Consider the following 21552-nt stretch of genomic DNA (forward strand, 5'->3'; position numbering starts at 1 on the left):
CAGCCCTAATGTACAGATTTAGACCCAGGGTATTATTTTCTGATTTTTTTTTTTTAATTTTTTTACTGAGCCGGACCTTCACATTTTATTTACTGTACATTTTGTGTAACTATCACGCAGTGAATTAGACAAGTTATATTAGGATTTTTTTTTCTTTAAATTTTTTGTTAATCTTTGATATTTGAGCAAAGTGATTAAATATCATACAAAACAGAACAAAAATATTATAGCGCACACATGCAAAAAAAGACATTTACCTCCTGCAAGGCTTATTTAAAACACCTAGACATTTTCAAAAAACATTATCAAAAAATATGGGGATTTGGTCACACCATATTGCTATATGGTGCTTAAGCCCACTTACTGCGACAAAGTACCCCATGATTAGTGGGTCCTACACTATCCATAGACTGAGAGATCCTGCTTCTCTGAACCATGGGAGCCATACACTCCTCTATATGGGAGAACTGAGGTCTCCACACATGACACAGGTGGACACTAATGAGAGGTACTTTTTTTTTTTTTTTTTTAAATATAATACAACACACATGGTGCTGACTCAAACAGAGCAAAGGAGGAAATCTTTCAAACTGTACAAAGTAGTAATTGTTCTGTTTGGTATTTGGATGATGGCTTCTACATGATCAGGTCCTTCTGTGTATGGCCTTATTAACCACATGCCGACCAGCGCGCCATGATATACGCCGGCACAATAGCACAGCTGGGCAAATGGGCGTAGAGGTACGTCCCCATTAAATCACGGCATTGTGGGCACGCGTGAGCAAAAAAAAAAAAGCAGAGGTGCTCAATTACCACCAAAAGAAAGCTCTATTTGTGGGGGAAAAAAGGACATCAATTTGGTTGACGACCTCGCAATTGTTAGGTGGTCAGGAAAGGGGTAAATCCTTCCAGGGCTGAAGTGGTTAACATTTGTGCTCGGTGGTTTAATTGTTTTATTACAGGAATTTGTATAGCACCAACAATTTACGCAGTCCTGTACATATTGTACATTTACATCAGTCCCTGCCCACAAGGAGCTTACACGCGAAGGTCCCTCCCTATCTCACACATTGTTCTTCTTTTTAAGGTCACAGATTAAAAAAAAAACACACACAGGAAATTAGTTTATTTTGCTCTTATAGTATGAAAAAATAATATATATTCTACTGATGGGAGCCATGCAAGTTTTTTTTTTCCTGAATTAATAGTTGCATTTTTCACATAATAATTGCATTTCATTTTCTCCCATTTATAGCTCTGGACGGAAATCTATTTGAAAACACAGATGGCGATTATACATTTTTCTATTTTAATATTTTTAGCAAATGCTTTCATGTCGTCTAATGGAAATAAGATGGCAAAATGTCTGGCTATTTTTCCCTGCCTTTGCTAATTTAAATGCTTAATTGTTTTCCAGGGGGCTGTTTGCTGGCAACTTCACAATGACGCACTACACCGAGGGTGGCACTGCTGTTATCACTGCACATAATCACTCGGTAAGGCTCTCAATAAATGACAGCACGATATTGCACTAAGTTGTAGTTCCAGCACACAACCTATGGTGACTGTCAGTTTGTCTACCTGATGGGTAATAAAAATTGAGAGGTTGTAAAACATGTCAAAGCGAACAATAAACCATAAGGACTCTTGCACACAGGCATAATTTATGGCACATGGGCATGCAAAGTATACGTCTGTTGTTGTAGCGCCCGGGAGCTACAGCAGCAGTATATTTTTGCCTATACGAATGCATTACAGAAAATGTTGTGCGCTGCTAAATGCTTGTAAACCCTGGCACTGCCAGTACTTACTCATGCATGCGTATTTATTGGTAAAGTGGATTCAGGGAATATCCGATTTGCCTCTTGGGGGATCAGGAATTATTTCCCCCCTGCTGCAGCAAATTGGATCATGCTTTATTGTGTTTTTTTGCCTTCCTCTGGATCAATCATGGGTATAGGATTGTGCATATGGAGGCTTTCTATGTGTGTGTGTTTTTTTTTTCTATGGGTTGAACTTGGGTTGACTTCTCTGTTTTCAATCAGACAAAGGGCTCTTTCAGAAGGGTGGATCCACTTGCTCAGCAGGGGATCTGTCTGCTGATCCCCGCTGAGCAGGAAAATGACAGGTCCGTATCCGCTCCGCTTGACATCCAGTGCGCCATAGTGGGCAATAAATGGTCCAATCGGGTCCACCTATAAAACTGAGAGGCGGACCCGATCAGACCGCCCGTGTGAAAGAGGCCTAAATATGTATGGGTGGAATTTTTTAATTGTAAATTCTATGGTTTGAAAAACACACCTATACATGTGTAGCAATGTGTAGCACCCTCTACCTAGGTAGGTGCTACAAGTCAGGATTTTTGTAGTACAGGCAAATGTATGCAGGCCTAGCTGCTAGGCCTGTTTGTTTTGATCTGTGTGGGCTGGGAGTGGCTCAGAGCAGCAGCTGTGACTCACAGACAGCATCACTCCACTGTCACCTCTCTCTTTCTTCTGGAGGATTCTAGAAGAAGAGGAGGGGAAGAGAGGTGGAGCTGTCTGGGGTGTCTCAGGGAGCCTTGACCAATTCCCAACTGGGATTGGCAGGGGGCAGGCCTCCTTGAAATACCCAGGGTCAGCCCAGCTGGGGAGTAGTTGTCGGGTGGAAGAACTGAGGATGGAGTACTAGGCTGTTGGGGCCTTGGATGGAGCTCCCCAGTCTGGGGGGGGTGACTTTTGTTCCTGGGACTCTGGTGCAGGACAGAACCCTTCAAGAAAGCATGAAGGATCTGGACAGGAGGCATAGGAGTAGTCAGAGAGGACAGTAGGAGCTAGTGTTGCCAGGCAAGTCTTCAGGAGGGAACCACGGATTGCAGCCAGGAGGGCTGGTGAGTGACATGTTCAGTCGGGAGGACTGGAGAGGCATGCCAGAGAGGACTGAGGGGAAACAGTCAGAGCTGGGTGTGGAGCCAGTAATGAGGATTGCAATGTCATGGGCAGTGAAGTTGGGCAGCTGCAGCCAGGAGGGCTGGCAGGGCCTGAAGAGGACTGACTGGGAGCAGTAGTCCACCAGGAGGACAGCTAGCACTAAGAAGATTTTTGCCCCGTACACACGGTCGGACATTGATCGGACATTCCGACAACAAAATCCTAGGATTTTTTCCGACGGATGTTGGCTCAAACTTGTCTTGCATACACACGGTCACACAAAGTTGTCGGAAAATCCGATCGTTCTGAACGTGGTGACGTAAAACACGTACGTCGGGACTATAAATGGGGCAGTAGCCAATAGCTTTCATCTCTTTATTTATTCTGAGCATGCGTGGCACTTTGTGCGTCGGATTTGTGTACACACGATCGGATATTCCGACAACGGATCTTGTTGTCGGAAAATTTTATAGCCTGCTCTCAAACTTTGTGTGTCGGAAAATCCGATGGAAAATGTGTGATGGAGCTGACACACGGTCGGAATTTCCGACAACAAGGTCCTATCACACATTTTCCGTCGGAAAATCCGACCGTGTGTACGGGGCATTTGCGTGTTTTCTGCTACACCATAGGGCCCAGCAGTCCCTGGCTGCAAAGGGTAAATTTCTAGAGCCTTGACTGAGCCAGTGTCGGGCCTTACCATGTGCTAGCTGCTCCGAGAGAGAGAAAGAGCAATAGTCTGCAAGCAAGAGTTATACAGGAAGAGTCTGAATCAGTGTACAAAGAGTGAATATAGTCGCCCCTAGCAATTTTGCTGTTATTCTTCTGGGCATCCCATATTTCCCATTACCCCATCCAAGTTCAGTTCTCTCAATAAAATAATTTAAAAAAAAAGCAACAAACTGTTTATTGTCTTGGAAGTGAACGCCGGGAAGGTCAGGGTGACAGGTGGGCCACATCCCTTAGCAGCCCCTACGGGGGTACCGCTACACATCATTTTCTATAATGCATTCCTATGGGAAAAAATACTCTTGGGCACCACAACAACAGTTCAATTTTACGCTGTACGCCCATACTGTATGCTGTAAATTATGACCATGTGTAAGTGCCTGAGGAGATCAAATAGGAAAAAAAATAAATAAAAAAAAGCTAAATTTTGGGTACCTTTCTTTTAATATGTTTGTGTATTATGATCTAGTTACCCCTACAGTGTACTTTTCTTTTTCTCTCATAAAAACATAAAAATTCTGACTAGTTTTGTGTGTATGACCACCAGCACTGGTCGCTTGTCGCTGCCTTCATGTGTACTTTGCCCAGTCGCAAAAGTAGCCTGCAGTGATGTGGCCCTGTGTTTTATAAATGAGAAAAACATACGTGGGGCAGACCTACAACGCTATTGCCAGTGTCAACCATAGCTGCATTGCTGGTGTCAGCCAAAAGCAGATCAGAGCGATGGTTTCTGCTGTTTGAGGTAAATGAATTCTAGTTCAGCTAAACATACAAATAATGATGCCTGGAGTATACAGTAGCTATAAATGCAAATATATATATATATATATATATATATATATATATATATATATATATATACACACACACACACACACACACACAGAGAGATATACATAGGGTCAGGGACTATGTTCCCTCAATTTTGCACCCAGTGGAGTTACTGCTAGGCTGGCCATACATTATTAAAAATTTGTTTACAATTTTTCATTATTAGGTGCATGTTACCTCAACGTTTCATATTCCTGATATGTGTTTATGTTGTACCATGTTAAAAAGTATCCTGTTTTCTTTACTTTTCTTCTTTTGTCTGAAATGCCTGGTTGCAGTCCTCTTGCTTTCCGGACGCAAACTAACCATGCAAGGCATAGAAGCACATCCACCCCAGCGTGGGCAGTTTTCTGGCTGTGCTGGGAACACAGCCTGCCTGTCCTCCAATGGTTGGACTTTTGGTGACTTGCCCTCTGCACAGCTAATCACTGGGAGGATCAGTGTATTGCTCTTCCTCTACCTCTTGCTGACATGCCCTTCTGCAGTCTCCACCCAGCTCTCTAAACCCTTTATACAACAGAAAACAGAGGTTGTGTAAAAAAAAAAAAAAAAAAAAAAAAGGTATATGTGTGTATATATACAGTGCCTTGAAAAAATATTCATACCCCTTGACATTTTTCACATTTTCTCATGTTAAAACCTAAAATGTAAATGTATTTTATTGGGATTTTATGAGATACAACACAAAGTGGCACATAATTGTAAAGTGGAGGGAAAATGATAAATTGTTTTAAATTTTTTTTACAAATAAATATCTGAAAATTGTGGTGTGCATTTGTATTCAGCCCCCTTTACTCTGATACCCCTAACTAAAATCTAGTGGAACCAATTGCCTTTAGAACTCACCGGATTGGTAATAAGAGTCCACCTTTGTGTAATTTAATCTCAGTATACCTACAGCTGTTCTGTGAAGCCCTCCGAGGTTTGTTAGAGATCCTTAGTGAACAAACAGCATCATGAAGGCCAAGGAACACACCAGACAGGTCAGGGATGAAGTTGTAGAGAAGTTTAAAGCAGAGTTAGGTTATAAAAAAATATCCCAAGCTTTGAACAATTCACAGAGCACTGTTCAATCCAACATCCAAAAATGGAAAGAGTATGGCACAACTGCAAACCTACCAAGCCATGGCCGTCCACCTAAACTGACAGGCAAGGAGAGCATTAATCAGAGAAGCAGCCAAAGGGCCCATGGTAACTCTGGAGGAGCTGCAGAGATCCACAGCTCAGGTGGGAGAATCTGTCCACAGGACAACTATTAGTCGTGCACTCCACAAATCTGACCTTTATGGAAGAGTGGCAAGAAGAAAGCCATTGTTGAAAGAAAGCCATAAGAAGTCCCATTTGCAGTTTGTGAGAAGCCATGTGGGGGACACAGCAAACATGTGGAAGATGGTGCTCTGGTCAGATGAGACCAAAATTGAACTTTTTGGCCTAAAAGCAAAACACTATGTGTGGCAGAAAACTAACACTGCACATCACCCTGAACACACCATCCCCACCGTGAAACATGGTGGTGGCATCATCATGTTGTGGGGATGCTTTTCTTCAGCACAGACAGGGAAGCTGGTCAGAGTTGATGGGAAGATGGATGGAGCCAAATACAGGGCAATCTTAGCAGAAATAATAAACACTGGGTATCCTCACTAGAGCGCCCTTCCACCAAACAGACACCCCCACCGCGCCAATGCCTTCAAATAAACTCAAATAGTGGTGTGAATCAATATTAGGTGGTGAACACCCAAAACATCCAATTCCTTACTCTCACAAATAGTGTTGACCAGTGTTAAATGGTGTGTATAAAATGTAATGAAAACGTGAGAATCGATAAAAACAAGCGAAAATAGGAACAGCTGCCCCTTTAAATTATAAAGTATATAAGCAAAATATTTACTCCACCATGCCACTGCTAGCCCAATACTCCCCTAGAGGCACATGGAATAAATATGGGGCGCTTCGAATATAAATAAGTGTAACCAAAAAACTGTGTATAGCACAATAGTGGTGGAACCCTCCTACTGTGTTTTGTGCTGCACGTAACAAGTGTAACCAAAAAACTGTATATAGCACAATAGTGGTGGAACCCTCCTACTGTGTTTTGTGCTGCACGTAACAAGTGTAACCAAAAAACTGTATATAGCACAATAGTGGTGGAACCCTCCTACTGTGTTTTGTGCTGCACGTAACAAGTGTAACCAAAAAACTGTGTATAGCACAATAGTGGTGGAACCCTCCTACTGTGTTTAGTGCTGCACGTAACAGGTGTAACCAAAAAAATTGTGTATAGCACAATAGTGGTGGAACCCTCCTACTGTGCTTTGAGCTGCACGTAACAAATAACACACATTAAATGAATAATTGTGACATTCACGTGAAACACTTTGTGAAATCACTGCATTCCATGCTGTGACATCTCAAAACATTAAATGACAGTCCATATGAATCAGATCCATCCAAGAGGAACTGCTTGTGATCACATCCAGTGTAAATCAGCTGCATACATTTAAGTGTCTTCGTGTGTCTTCCACCTCACCCCTGTGCTCAGTGAATCACACCCTCCAGAAATGCACTCACCGAGTTACAATGCCAGCACTTTCATGCAAGGCAAAAAACGCAAGTTTTACCACACTCAGGTGTAAAAAATGGCAAGATACGTGTCCAGGAGGATAGTTGTTATATGGATCCACATGTAAGAAAATAAAATGCTCCAATAGTGTAAACCAGCAAAACTATTTATTAAAACCACTGCAACCTTCAACTGATGCACTCACATTGTACAAAAGATAAAACAGCAGAAATCATTTGTGGGTCACATCAATCTTCAAGCAATCTTCAAACAGGTGTAACTCAAATAATAAACAACTGGTGGTCACGGCGGACCCGAGGTGTGCTTTCTCTGGGCTGCAGTATCACTGCAATCTCACCCTCCCTTCAGCTCTCCTCCGCTCCTCCGTCCACTAAAACTTCCTGATTCCTGTGTAGTTCAACTGCGCTGTGTGTCACGTCTCACAGCCACGCCCCCGACATGTTTCGTCATAGGTAGACTTAATCATGGGATTGGCTGTGCAGGCTGTCATTCACCCCTTATATTTGCTTCTAATTGACGCCCATTCGGCCGCGCATTGCGCATGCACACACCTCGCGTCCCCGTTCCGCTGATTATGCATGGGATATCTCATTTAAAACACTCATAAAACAAAATCATTGAAAATCTTTTGGACATTACACATAAATCACACTTAATTGATAAATATGCATATCATTCCCAATGGTTGTTTCAAACCTTAGATCAATTATGGTGAGTTAGATACAGGGATCCTGCACGGGCTCCCCCGCTGGACAAGAGTGGTAACTGCATACCCTATCCCATCCAACCTTATCAAATGCTGGATGGTGATCAAAAGGCAAACGGCCCCCTAGTGTCCAGTGTCCATATTGCAGATTTTTCAGCATGCGTGAAAGTATTCATGGTGGGAACCTCTCTCAATCAAATGTATCCATCTTTACAGATCTCCTTTTTTAAAAATAAGATCACATGGACTCTATATTATAAAACTATTGAATATAAACTCTGAGTGTTCATGCTCAGAGATTATCTTATTCCAATATATCAACCCTTTCAGGAATGGGTCTAAAATAAAATATACCCTCATAACGATATATTACAAACATAGTAAACTAAACAGGCTAAACTGTCTCTATAACTGGCTGCCCCTGCATATTATATGATAAAGTCAAAAATATGTCAAGGGATATAACAAGAGCCATATTATATATCTCTATTTGATCTATTATTAAATTTCTATGTAGGTCGAGTGAACAGGGTCGGGGGCTGATGATGATATAACCTCACCACCCCCCCTCACTCATACCCACATGGGGGCATCACATCAAGCTATTATCATGACGATGATGTCTCCTATAATCAAACCCTAAGAGATCCCTAAAAAATTTTTTTTTTTTTTTTTTGATAAAAACTACTAAAAATCTTTAAAAATTCCTAAAAAAGGTGGGACTAAAAGAGACTACAGAAAATCGGAACCCTACAAAACTGAGATAACTTTACATTAAAAATCATTAATAAAGCAGTTAAGATCCAGTTCTATGTTCAATCCTTTCGGGGCCAGACTCTTCAAAAGATATATCCATCTGGTTTCCCTACGGGATAGGTCCCTAACTCTATTGGACCCTCTCCAAGAGGGGTGGACCACATCTATCCCACAGAACTGCAAAAGTGTGGGGTCCTTTTGGTGTTTTTCTTTAAAATGTAGGGAGACACTGTGGAACCTATATCCATTTTTTATGTTGGTCATATGCTCTGAGATCCTAATCCTCAAGAGTCTCTTGGTTCTCCCTACATATAGCAAGCCACACGGACACCACATTAAATAGACCACATGCGTAGAGTTGCATGTACTGAATTCTCTAATTTCAAAGGATTCCCCTTCCCTATTGGTTATGCTGGTGACACCTCTGTGGTTCACTCTTGTTGTTCGGCAGCAGATGCACCTCCTACAGCAATAGAAGCCCTTGAAATCAAAACCAAACACATTCCGTCTTGGTGGGTCCAATATCTTCCTTACCACGTGGTCTCCGAAATTAGGAGCCCTCCTATATATGAACCTCGGTTGGTTCGGAAGTATCCCACCCAAGTGCCTATCCTTACATAGGATGTGCCAGTGTTTTTTAAAAATATTCTCGACCTCTTTATATTGGCAGTAAAACCCTGAAATGAATCCATATTGGTGTCGAGTATCCTCTGACACCATTGAGGGCTTATTTAGACACAGGTCCCTGGAGGTTGAAGCCACCTCTTCAGTGACCCTGCTGAGTGTTTCCACTCTATACCCTTTTTGTAAAAATTTATTATTAAGGACTTCAGCCTGCTCATAGTAGTCGTCTAATTTAGTGCAATTACGTCGAACACGTAGCAACTGTCCTTTGGGGATGTTTTTTTATCCAAGCCGGATGGTGGCCACTTCTTATAGATAAAAAACTGTTACGATCAGTTGACTTAAAAAATACTTTTGTTATTAGTGCATCTCCCTCCCTGATAATCGTCACATCCAAAAAATTTACCGAGGTACTACTAATTTGATGTTCCAATTTAATGTTATTAGAATTATTATTAAGTTCCTGTATAAATTCCATCGCTGACTCCTCTGTACCCTCCCAAATAAATAGGAGGTCATCAATAAATCTTCGGTAAAATAATAACTGAGGCCTTCTCTGGTTGAATACCTTCCTGTCTTCCCACTCAGCCATAAACAGGTTGGCGAGGCTGGGAGCAAATTTAGCTCCCATAGCCACGCCAACCTGCTGGGAGTAGAAATCACCATCACACCAAAAATAATTATGGGACATGCAAAAATCTAATACATGCCCCAAAAATCTCTTCTGCACAGATGGAATGTCTTCTCTTTTGCTTAATGCCCAATTAAGGGCCAGCGCCAACCTGTTTATGGCTGAGTGGGAAGACAGGAAGGTATTCAACCAGAGAAGGCCTCAGTTATTATTTTACCGAAGATTTATTGATGACCTCCTATTTATTTGGGAGGGTACAGAGGAGTCAGCGATGGAATTTATACAGGAACTTAATAATAATTCTAATAACATTAAATTGGAACATCAAATTAGTAGTACCTCGGTAAATTTTTTGGATGTGACGATTATCAGGGAGGGAGATGCACTAATAACAAAAGTATTTTTTAAGTCAACTGATCGTAACAGTTTTTTATCTATAAGAAGTGGCCACCATCCGGCTTGGATAAAAAAACATCCCCAAAGGACAGTTGCTACGTGTTCGACGTAATTGCACTAAATTAGACGACTACTATGAGCAGGCTGAAGTCCTTAATAATAAATTTTTACAAAAAGGGTATAGAGTGGAAACACTCAGCAGGGTCACTGAAGAGGTGGCTTCAACCTCCAGGGACCTGTGTCTAAATAAGCCCTCAATGGTGTCAGAGGATACTCGACACCAATATGGATTCATTTCAGGGTTTCACTGCCAATATAAAGAGGTCGAGAATATTTTTAAAAAACACTGGCACATCCTATGTAAGGATAGGCACTTGGGTGGGATACTTCCGAACCAACCGAGGTTCATATATAGGAGGGCTCCTAATTTCGGAGACCACGTGGTAAGGAAGATATTGGACCCACCAAGACGGAATGTGTTTGGTTTTGATTTCAAGGGCTTCTATTGCTGTAGGAGGTGCATCTGCTGCCGAACAACAAGAGTGAACCACAGAGGTGTCACCAGCATAACCAATAGGGAAGGGGAATCCTTTGAAATTAGAGAATTCAGTACATGCAACTCTACGCATGTGGTCTATTTAATGTGGTGTCCGTGTGGCTTGCTATATGTAGGGAGAACCAAGAGACTCTTGAGGATTAGGATCTCAGAGCATATGACCAACATAAAAAATGGATATAGGTTCCACAGTGTCTCCCTACATTTTAAAGAAAAACACCAAAAGGACCCCACACTTTTGCAGTTCTGTGGGATAGATGTGGTCCACCCCTCTTGGAGAGGGTCCAATAGAGTTAGGGACCTATCCCGTAGGGAAACCAGATGGATATATCTTTTGAAGAGTCTGGCCCCGAAAGGATTGAACATAGAACTGGATCTTAACTGCTTTATTAATGATTTTTAATGTAAAGTTATCTCAGTTTTGTAGGGTTCCGATTTTCTGTAGTCTCTTTTAGTCCCACCTTTTTTAGGAATTTTTAAAGATTTTTAGTAGTTTTTATCAAAAAAAAAAAAAAAAAATTTTTTAGGGATCTCTTAGGGTTTGATTATAGGAGACATCATCGTCATGATAATAGCTTGATGTGATGCCCCCATGTGGGTATGAGTGAGGGGGGGTGGTGAGGTTATAGCATCATCAGCCCCCGACCCTGTTCACTCGACCTACATAGAAATTTAATAATAGATCAAATAGAGATATATAATATGGCTCTTGTTATATCCCTTGACATATTTTTGACTTTATCATATAATATGCAGGGGCAGCCAGTTATAGAGACAGTTTAGCCTGTTTAGTTTACTATGTTTGTAATATATCGTTATGAGGGTATATTTTATTTTAGACCCATTCCTGAAAGGGTTGATATATTGGAATAAGATAATCTCTGAGCATGAACACTCAGAGTTTATATTCAATAGTTTTATAATATAGAGTCCATGTGATCTTATTTTTAAAAAAGGAGATCTGTAAAGATGGATACATTTGATTGAGAGAGGTTCCCACCATGAATACTTTCACGCATGCTGAAAAATCTGCAATATGGACACTGGACACTAGGGGGCCGTTTGCCTTTTGATCACTATCCAGCATTTGATAAGGTTGGATGGGATAGGGTATGCAGTTACCACTCTTGTCCAGCGGGGGAGCCCGTGCAGGATCCCTCTATCCAACTCACCATAATTGATCTAAGGTTTGAAACAACCATTGGGAATGATATGCATATTTATCAATTAAGTGTGATTTATGTGTAATGTCCAAAAGATTTTCAATGATTTTGTTTTATGAGTGTTTTAAATGAGATATCCCATGCATAATCAGCGGAACGGGGACGCGAGGTGTGTGCATGCGCAATGCGCGGCCGAATGGGCGTCAATTAGAAGCAAATATAAGGGGTGAATGACAGCCTGCACAGCCAATCCCATGATTAAGTCTACCTATGACGAAACATGTCGGGGGCGTGGCTGTGAGACGTGACACACAGCGCAGTTGAACTACACAGGAATCAGGAAGTTTTAGTGGACGGAGGAGCGGAGGAGAGCTGAAGGGAGGGTGAGATTGCAGTGATACTGCAGCCCAGAGAAAGCACACCTCGGGTCCGCCGTGACCACCAGTTGTTTATTATTTGAGTTACACCTGTTTGAAGATTGCTTGAAGATTGATGTGACCCACAAATGATTTCTGCTGTTTTATCTTTTGTACAATGTGAGTGCATCAGTTGAAGGTTGCAGTGGTTTTAATAAATAGTTTTGCTGGTTTACACTATTGGAGCATTTTATTTTCTTACATGTGGATCCATATAACAACTATCCTCCTGGACACGTATCTTGCCATTTTTTACACCTGAGTGTGGTAAAACTTGCGTTTTTTGCCTTGCATGAAAGTGCTGGCATTGTAACTCGGTGAGTGCATTTCTGGAGGGTGTGATTCACTGAGCACAGGGGTGAGGTGGAAGACACACGAAGACACTTAAATGTATGCAGCTGATTTACACTGGATGTGATCACAAGCAGTTCCTCTTGGATGGATCTGATTCATATGGACTGTCATTTAATGTTTTGAGATGTCACAGCATGGAATGCAGTGATTTCACAAAGTGTTTCACGTGAATGTCACAATTATTCATTTAATGTGTGTTATTTGTTACGTGCAGCTCAAAGCACAGTAGGAGGGTTCCACCACTATTGTGCTATACACAATTTTTTTGGTTACACCTGTTACGTGCAGCACTAAACACAGTAGGAGGGTTCCACCACTATTGTGCTATATACAGTTTTTTGGTTACACTTGTTACGTGCAGCACAAAACACAGTAGGAGGGTTCCACCACTATTGTGCTATATACAGTTTTTTGGTTACACTTGTTACGTGCAGCACAAAACACAGTAGGAGGGTTCCACCACTATTGTGCTATACACAGTTTTTTGGTTACACTTATTTATATTCGAAGCGCCCCATATTTATTCCATGTGCCTCTAGGGGAGTATTGGGCTAGCAGTGGCATGGTGGAGTAAATATTTTGCTTATAATCTTAGCAGAAAACCTTTTAGAGTCAGCAAAAGACTTGAGACTGGGGCGGAGGTTCACCTTCCAGCAGGACCACAACCCTAAACATACGGCCAGAGCTACAATGGAATGGTTTATATCAAAGCATATTCATGTGTTCGAATGGCCCAGTCAAAGTCCAGACCTAAATCCAATTGAGAATCTGTGGCAAGACTTGAAAATTGCTGTTCACAGACGCTCTCTATCCAATCTGACAGAGCTTGAGCTATTTTGCAAAGAAAAATCAGCAAAAATGTCCCTCTCTAGATGTGCAAAGCTGGTAGACATATGCCTAAAAAGACTTCCAACTGTAATTGCAGTGAAAGGGGGTTTTACAAAGTATTGACTCAGGGGGGCTGAATACAAATGTACATGAACATTTTGAAAACCATTTATCATTTTCCTTCCACTTCACAATTTTGTGTTGGTCTATCACATAAAATTCCAATAAAATACATTTATGTTTTTGGTTGTAACATGACAAAGGCAGTGTGTGTGTGTGTGTGTGTGTGTGTGTGTGTGTGTGTGTGTATATATATATATATACACACACACAATGTTTTGCAATTCTGTTTTAAACTGAATGAGTTGTTTTACAAAATGAGGTTCACATAAACTTTGAAGCGTAACTCCACTTTTGTTGAGCAAAAAAACATTCCCCTAGGGTGATCTATATACATTGCAAGGATTTAAACACACTTTGTTGCAGATTCCTACCTTTTTTTATTCTGAATAAATCACTGTTTGTTCCTCTGTGCTCCATGCTGAGTCAGTCTAATGGAAGTGGTTTCATAACCATCAACCAGCTGCTGCAGAATCAGGGCTCTAATAAGGAAAGTGGCAGGGACTGCATCATTTTAGACGTTATTTCCTATTGGGAGCATCTAATCAAAAATTACATTTTTGTTGTAGGGGATGCCAAAAATCTGACTTCTGTAGACTTCTGGGAAAATCAGTGAGCCAATCACACAAGCAGGAAATTATGTTTCGGGGGGGCGTTCTGTACACATTCCGTGTACAGAACACCTCCAGGTAACCATATTGCAATGCACTTTACAGAAAATTACAGTGCTGCCGATTGAAAAGAAAAAGTGAATTTTAATAACATTCAATCACAATATGACTTGTGTTGCAATTGTACACGCTATATTAATTTTTTTTTTTTATTAGCTCTTTTTTTCCCCATGAAAGTGGAGTTACCCTTTAACTGCTTGCCGACCAGTCGCCGTCATTTTACTGCTGCAGGTCGGCACGATCCCACAAACCGTTGTAGCTATACGTCGGCTCGCGGGATAGGGATAGCAGGCGCGCGCGCACCGCTGCACAGTGGGATGACCGCCAGCCACGAGCGATCGTGAGCAGGAGACACAGAACAGGGACGAGTGTGTGTAAACACACACTTCCCTGTTCTGTTAGGAGTGACAGATCTTGTGTTCCTATTAGCTAGGAACCACAATCCTTCACTTCCTCTAGTCAGTCCCCTCCCCCTTCAGTTAGAACACGGAGAGGGAACACAGTTAACCCCTTGATCACCCCCTAGTGTTAACCCCTTCCCTGCCAGTGACATTTTTACAGTAATCAGTGTATTTTTATAGCACTTATGGCTGTATAAATGCCAATAGTCCCAAAAATGTGTCAAAATTGTCCGATGTGTCCGCCATAATGTCGCACTCACAATACCAATCGCAGATCGTCGCTATTACTAGTAAAAAAAAAAAAATTATAAAAATGCTATAAATCTTTCCCCTATTTTTTGTAGACGCTATAACTTTTGTGCAAACCAATCAATATACGCTTATTGCGATTTTTTTTTTTTTTTTTTACCAAAAATATGTAGAAGAATAAAGCGGCCTAAACTGAGAAAAAATTTGCTTTTAAAAAAAAAAAGGGGGATATTTATTATAGCAAAAACTATACAATATTGTGTTTTGTTTTTTGTTTTTTTTCAAAATTGTCGCTATTTTTTTGTTTATAGCGCAAAAAATAAAATAAAAGGCGATCAAATACCACCAAAAGAAAGCTCTATCTGTGGGGAAAAAAAGGAAGTCAATTTTTGTTTAGGTGCAGCCAAATCTTTCGGGGCTGAAGTGGTTAAGAATGTTCATTAGATTTTCTAATCAATATTGGGGTCAAATTAATGTTTTTGACCACAGTGACAAGAAAACTTAAAGAAGCAGGATGGAAAAAAGGTCTTCAATGGATTTCTAACAGTGAATACAGTTTTCTTTCTGGAAAGTCTATTCATTCCAAAATCAAATGTTAAAAGCAAACTAAATTTTTAACTACTTTTCAACCACATTCATCAAGTCATCGAGTGTACAAGAATTTTCGTACACTTTTTCATATAAACGTTTGTTTGTAAATCTACTAGTGTAGGGTAGACATGTGTGATTAGTTTCCGTAAATTCGTACATTCGGGAGGATCTGAAATACGAATTGCTATGCTTCCGAATTTTGTCCGAAATTTCCTTTACGAATTTCGGATCCAAATTCCGTTACACTGGAAATGTGAATGTTCGTTAATTACGATTATTCCTTATGATGAAGTTAAAAACCCAGGAAGTCAGCACAGCACAGGGATGGTGGGAGCCCCTCATAATGATAAATTCATAACGAACATTGGTAATTGTTACGGAAAGTTAACGAACCTAACGAAAATTTGTATTTCGTACGAATTAAAATTGAATTTCAGACACGAATTACGAAATACGAATTCATTCGAATACGAAATTGAACGAAACTAATTTATTGACGGCGCACATGTCTAGTGTATGGCCAGAGATGTATGGGTTTTTTTTTTTTTAATCATACCTACCTAGGTGGATGCAGCATCTGTCCCCTGGAGCCTCAAACACTGAGAACCGAGCGATTGAACATCACTCGGTTCTCAGAGCTCCGTAAGCAGAAAGCTGCTGACTGTCAGTCACCGGCTCTATGCTCTCCCCCCCCTCCCCCCCCCCCCCACACTCACTGGAGTGCTGGGCTGTAGAGGGTGCTGGAGTGGCCGGCTCAGGCTCTTAGCGGCTCACTGAGAGGCTGAGCCAGGTACCAGTCTAGGGATCTTCTCCTTTAGGTCTAAAGTGCCCCTTTTAACCTTTTTATCTTTTCTGTCAATGAGAATCTATGGAAAGAGATAAAATATCATACCTGAAAAACAGCAAAACTTGCCTAAAATGCACATAAACGCTAGTTGCACCCAGTGTTTGAGCATTGATGTATTCTAAGGCCCCTTTCACACTGGGGCGGGGGGGTGGCGTCGGCGGTAAAATGCTGCTATTGTTAGCGGCGCTTTACCGTCAGTATTCGGCCGCTAGCGGTTTTACCCCTGCTAGCGGCCGAGAAAGGGTTAAAAACCACAGCAAAGCGCCTCTGCAGAGGCTTTGCCAGCGGTATTGCTACGCTGTCCCATTGATTTCAATGGGCAGGAGCGGTGGAGGAGCGGTATACACACCGCTCCTTCACCTCTCCGAAGATGCTGCTAGCAGGACTTTTATTACCGTCCTGCCAGCGGCACCGCTCCAATGTGAAAGCCCTCGGTGCTTTCACATTGGAGACAAAGTAGCTGCACTTTCAGGTCGGTTTGCAGGCGCTATTTTTAGAGCAATAGCGCCTGCAAAACCGCCCCAGTGTGAAAGGGGCCTTATGGTGAAGGTAAATTAAATGATTATTCTGGCCCATATACTGCATCAAGGATTAAATGCTAAACGTGCCTAAACATGTGTGCAATACGCAGCTTTTAGAGCCAGTTCACACGGGGGCGACTTGTCAGGCGACCTAGCCGCCTGACAAGTCGCCTCCCGTTCTGTACAATGGAACCGTTCTAATCGGAGCGACGCAAGTCACTCCGACTTAGAAGAAAGGTTCCTGTACTACTTTGGGGGCGACTTGCATAGACTTCTATACAGAAGTCGTCTTGCAAGTCGCCGCGGCAGTCGTGTGCAGGTCGCCTCGGTGAGGCGACCTGCAAGTCGTGCCGCTTCTAATGTGAACCGGCGCTCAGTGTGTTTAAGGCCTTATGCACAGAGGATGTTTTTTTTCCTCCCCTGGACTCCTTTGCTTAAAAAACGCGCCTAAACCTGTATTATGCTTTCCCCCTTATATGAACGTTTATGCACGTTTGGTGTTAATGCATTTTGTTGGTTAGAATATTCATCTATTCTTGGCCATTAGAATGCGTTAATGTGCAAATGCACCTAAAACGTTTCTAGAGTTATTGTGCGTTTTTATGTGGTTTTGTGTGTTTTGCCGTTTTTTCTGTTCAAATGCTCAACTTCTGAACAAACAAGTGAAAGGTTTTTTTTTTTTTTTTTTTTTTTTTTTTTCTGTCTGTGAACACTCCTGCCTTTAAATGCCTGCAAATGTATGTGTGTGCATGAGCACATAGGCTAATATAGTGAGGCATTTAGAGGCAGAGAAAGAAAAAAAAAAGTCAAATGGCTGTAAAAGCGTCGATTTTTGACGTCCTGTTTGCATGAGACCAGGAGTTCTGGTATTCACGTGGTCTTAGACCCCATACACACTATTAGATTTTTTGCCGATTTTTGTCTTCAGATTTACCAAAACCATGTAATATGAGGTCAAACCTTAAAGTGACACTAAAGCTTGGTATTTATTTATTTATTTTTTTTAAATAACAAACATGTCATACTTACCTCCACTGTGCAGCTCGTTTTGCACAGAGTGTCCCCGAACATCCATTTCTGGGGTCCCTCGGTGGTTCTCGCAGCTCCTCCCCATGTTAGATAACCCCCTGGGAGAAACGCTCTCCCGGGGGGTTACCTTGCGGGCACCTTCCCGAGTCATTCATTCGGCGCCCATAGAAGCCGAATGTATGAACCGGCCCTGCACCCCCCCCCCCCCCCCCGGTGGCCAGGTCATTGGATTTGATTGACAGCAGCAAAAGCCAATGGCTGCGCTGCTATCAATCCATCCATCCAATCAGGACCTGCTGGTGTGCTCGTCACCGGGACGAGATAGAGGGGGTACAGATAAGTAAAAAAGGGGCTTGGGGGGGGGGGGGGGGGCTGCAGCATTACAGGAAGTTTTTCACCTCAGTGCCTAGAATGCATTGAGGTGAAAAACCTTGAAGGTTTACAACCCCATTAAGAGTTTCAATTTGCATGCAATCAGGCCCTTGCACTACATGGTTTTGGTAAATCTGATGACAAAAATCTGCAGAAAATCTAATGGTGTGTATGGGGCCATAAACAGATGCCCTATGTGCATGAGGCCTTATATACTGTCCAGGGAACACTACTGCTATATTAACCAAGCTTCCTGTAATTCCTGGGTGGCAGATGACAAGGATTTTCTCAGTGCTTCTGGTGGGATCAGAGTCCCTTGTCACATGATTCTGTGGGATGTAGACGCTTATCGTATTTTACGTTGTGTGGGTATGTCTACAGTGACCTCATACGTAGTGAACACATAGCTCCCAACTGTCCCTGATTTGGAGCAATGTCCCTCTGTCCCTCTTTCCTCCTTATTTATCCCTCATTTTGGTCTGATCTATATAGTTGTATATAAAATGCACTTTTTATCTATCAAAAAGTGTTTTTCAGCGCTAAACTTTTCATATGATTTCTAAATTGCTGCATTTATAAATTCTAAAAGCCAATATAAAGGAATAGTAGTGGTAAATAAAGCACCTGTGGGTTTAACCAATCTTTTATTTTTTTGTACAATTCTCCTTTAACCACTTCAGCCCCGGACCATTTTGCTGGCCAAAGACCAGAGCACTTTTTGCGATTCGGCACTGCGTCGCTTTAACTGACAATTTTACGGTCGTGCGACGTGGCTCCCAAACAAAATTGACAGAATTTTTCCCCACAAATAGAGCTTTCTTTTGGTGGTATTTGATCACCTCTGCGGTTTTTATTTTTTGCACTATAAACAAAAATAGAGCGACAATTTTGAAAAAAACGCATTATTTTTTACTTTTTGCTATAATATAATATAAAACTATTTTTTTCCGCAGTTTAGGCCGATACGCATTCTTGTACATATTTTTGGTAAAAAAAATTGCAATAAGCGTTTATTGATTGGTTTGCGCAAAAGTTATAGCGTCTACAAAATAGGGGTTCGTTTTATGGCATTTTTATTAATAATTTTTTATTTTTTACTAGTAATGGCGGCGATCTGCGATTTTTATCGTGACTGCGACATTATGGCGGACACATCGGACAATTTTGACACATTTTTTGCTACCATTGGCATTAATACAGCGATCAATGCTAAAAAACTGCATTGATTACTGTAAAAATGTCACTGGCAGTGAAGAGGTTAACCACTAGGGGGCAGGGGAGGGGTTAAGTGTGTCCTAGGGAGTGATTCTAACTGTTAGGGGGCATGGCTACGAATGACTACACTGATCGCCGCTCCCGATGACAGGGAGCTATGATCAGTGACAGTGTCACTAGGCAGAACGGAGAGATGCTTGTTTACATTAGCATCTCCCCGTTCTTCAGCTCCGTGAGACGATCGCGGGTATCCCCGCGACGATCGAGTCGGCGGAACCTGCGATCCTACTCACAGAGCACCCGGCAGGGTCGCGCGCGGCGGCCGGCGGCGTGCGCGTGACCACATGGCGGCAAATTCAAAGGGACGTACCTGTACGCCCATTTGTCCAGCCGTGCCATTCTGCCGACGTATATATACATGCGGTGGTCGGCAAGTGGTTAAGGGGGCGTGGTAGGTGGTGTGTCCTGTGCCTGCATACTTTTACTGATAGGTATCCCTCATTCCCATCTCTAAAAGTTGGGAGGTATGGGTGTGTTGGTATGTCTACAGTGACCTCGTACGTGGTGAACACAAGCCTACTTTATTGCAAGCTCTTATGTAGTTGCATCCAAAAGATGTGGATAAAAGAAAGGCAGTAGATAACCGGGCAGCCGGGCGCAGTTTGATAATACGAGGATAACACGATCGCACATTCAGCATGTAGGATGTGTCCCTTGGTGTCAATCCAAATGCAGCATCTTCAGGTCTGCCTGTAGTGTATCCTTTTAGCACTTATTCCAGTGCTGACCATGATATCAGCATGATTTGACAGCAGCCCAGTAACAGGGCCAAACAACAGAACAACTTCTTGGCAGATTAATGGGGTTATATCTCCTGTGTGATTTCCTGGAACAGTCGTGTGCTATATGTGGAAAGGAGCAAAACACTTTAATATGCCAAATCATAAAGCATAGCCCAGTGAAGTTACCATGGGGATGTCGGTCCATGAACATGTCAAGAAGTTGATGTGCTGTCATTCTGGAGCCAAACTGTCTGACACTGAAATGTGTGCTAGACAATCAGATAAGTCTATTTGTAAAGGGCGCTAAAGTGTGCATACATCTGTACGCTAGTGTGTGTGTTTAACTCAACCATCCCAGTATTTGCATGTTACACGTATACTTTACATGCGAGAAAGCAGCAATGGCAACCATGCAGTTTCCTTTAGAAAACTTTCCAAAGGGGTTGTTTTAACTCCTCTTAGAGGACTGGTTAATTTTAACATTACAGGAAAATATTTTAATCATAAGTGCCCATTTTATTGGTGTTTACACAGCTCCTCACATGTGTCGGTTGCGGGTCTCGAATTTTGCGAGCTTTGCTGCCTTTCATGATGTATTAGAAGCCTAGCAGGAGAAGAGAGAGGTTGCGGTAGACATTGCAATCTATGAAAAGAAGTCAGTCACTAATCATTTGAGGACTACATGGAGCTTGTTCATTTTGAGTTTGTCATACTTTCAATACACCTAGTAATATGCAGTATTCGGATGCATAGAAAAGCCAGTACTATGTGGTATGAGGATGTAGATTAACTGCCCCGGAAGATTTTACCCCCTTCCTGAGCAGAGCACTTTTTGCGATTCGGCACTGCGTTGCTTAAACTGACAATTGCGCGGTCGTGCGACGTCGCACCCAAACAAAATTGATGTCCTTTTTTCCCCACAAATAGAGCTTTCTTTTGGTGGTATTTGATCACCTCTGTGATTTTTATTTTTTGTGTTATAAACAAAAAAACGAGTGACAATTTTGAAAAAAACGCAATATTTTTTTACTTTTTGCTATAATATATATCCCCCAAAAATATAAAAAAACACTATTTTTTTTTCCTCAGTTTAGGCCGATATTTTTATTCTTCTACATATTTTTGGTAAAAAAAATCACAATAAGCGTTTATTGATTGATATGTGCAACAGTTATAGCGTCTACAAAATAGGGGATAGTTTTATGGCATTTTTATTATTATTTTTTTTTATTAGTAATAGCGGCGATCTGCAATTTTTATCGTGACTGCGA

The 21552-nt window shown here is 41.7% G+C and overlaps 1 protein-coding gene across 1 annotated transcript in view; it reads left to right on the top strand.

Annotated features, from left to right (window-relative positions):
• The window catches only part of ADAM12 (ADAM metallopeptidase domain 12), a 970627-nt gene that overhangs the window by 441466 nt on the left and 507609 nt on the right, over nt 1–21552 (top strand). The window contains exon 4 of the mRNA XM_073595739.1: nt 1418–1496. Coding sequence (XP_073451840.1) covers nt 1418–1496 — 79 coding nt within the window. The remainder of the gene's footprint in view (nt 1–1417; nt 1497–21552) is intronic.

Source organism: Aquarana catesbeiana, linkage group LG08 (assembly GCF_042186555.1).
Source record: "Aquarana catesbeiana isolate 2022-GZ linkage group LG08, ASM4218655v1, whole genome shotgun sequence".
In the NCBI taxonomy this organism is placed as follows: Eukaryota; Metazoa; Chordata; class Amphibia; order Anura; family Ranidae; genus Aquarana; species Aquarana catesbeiana.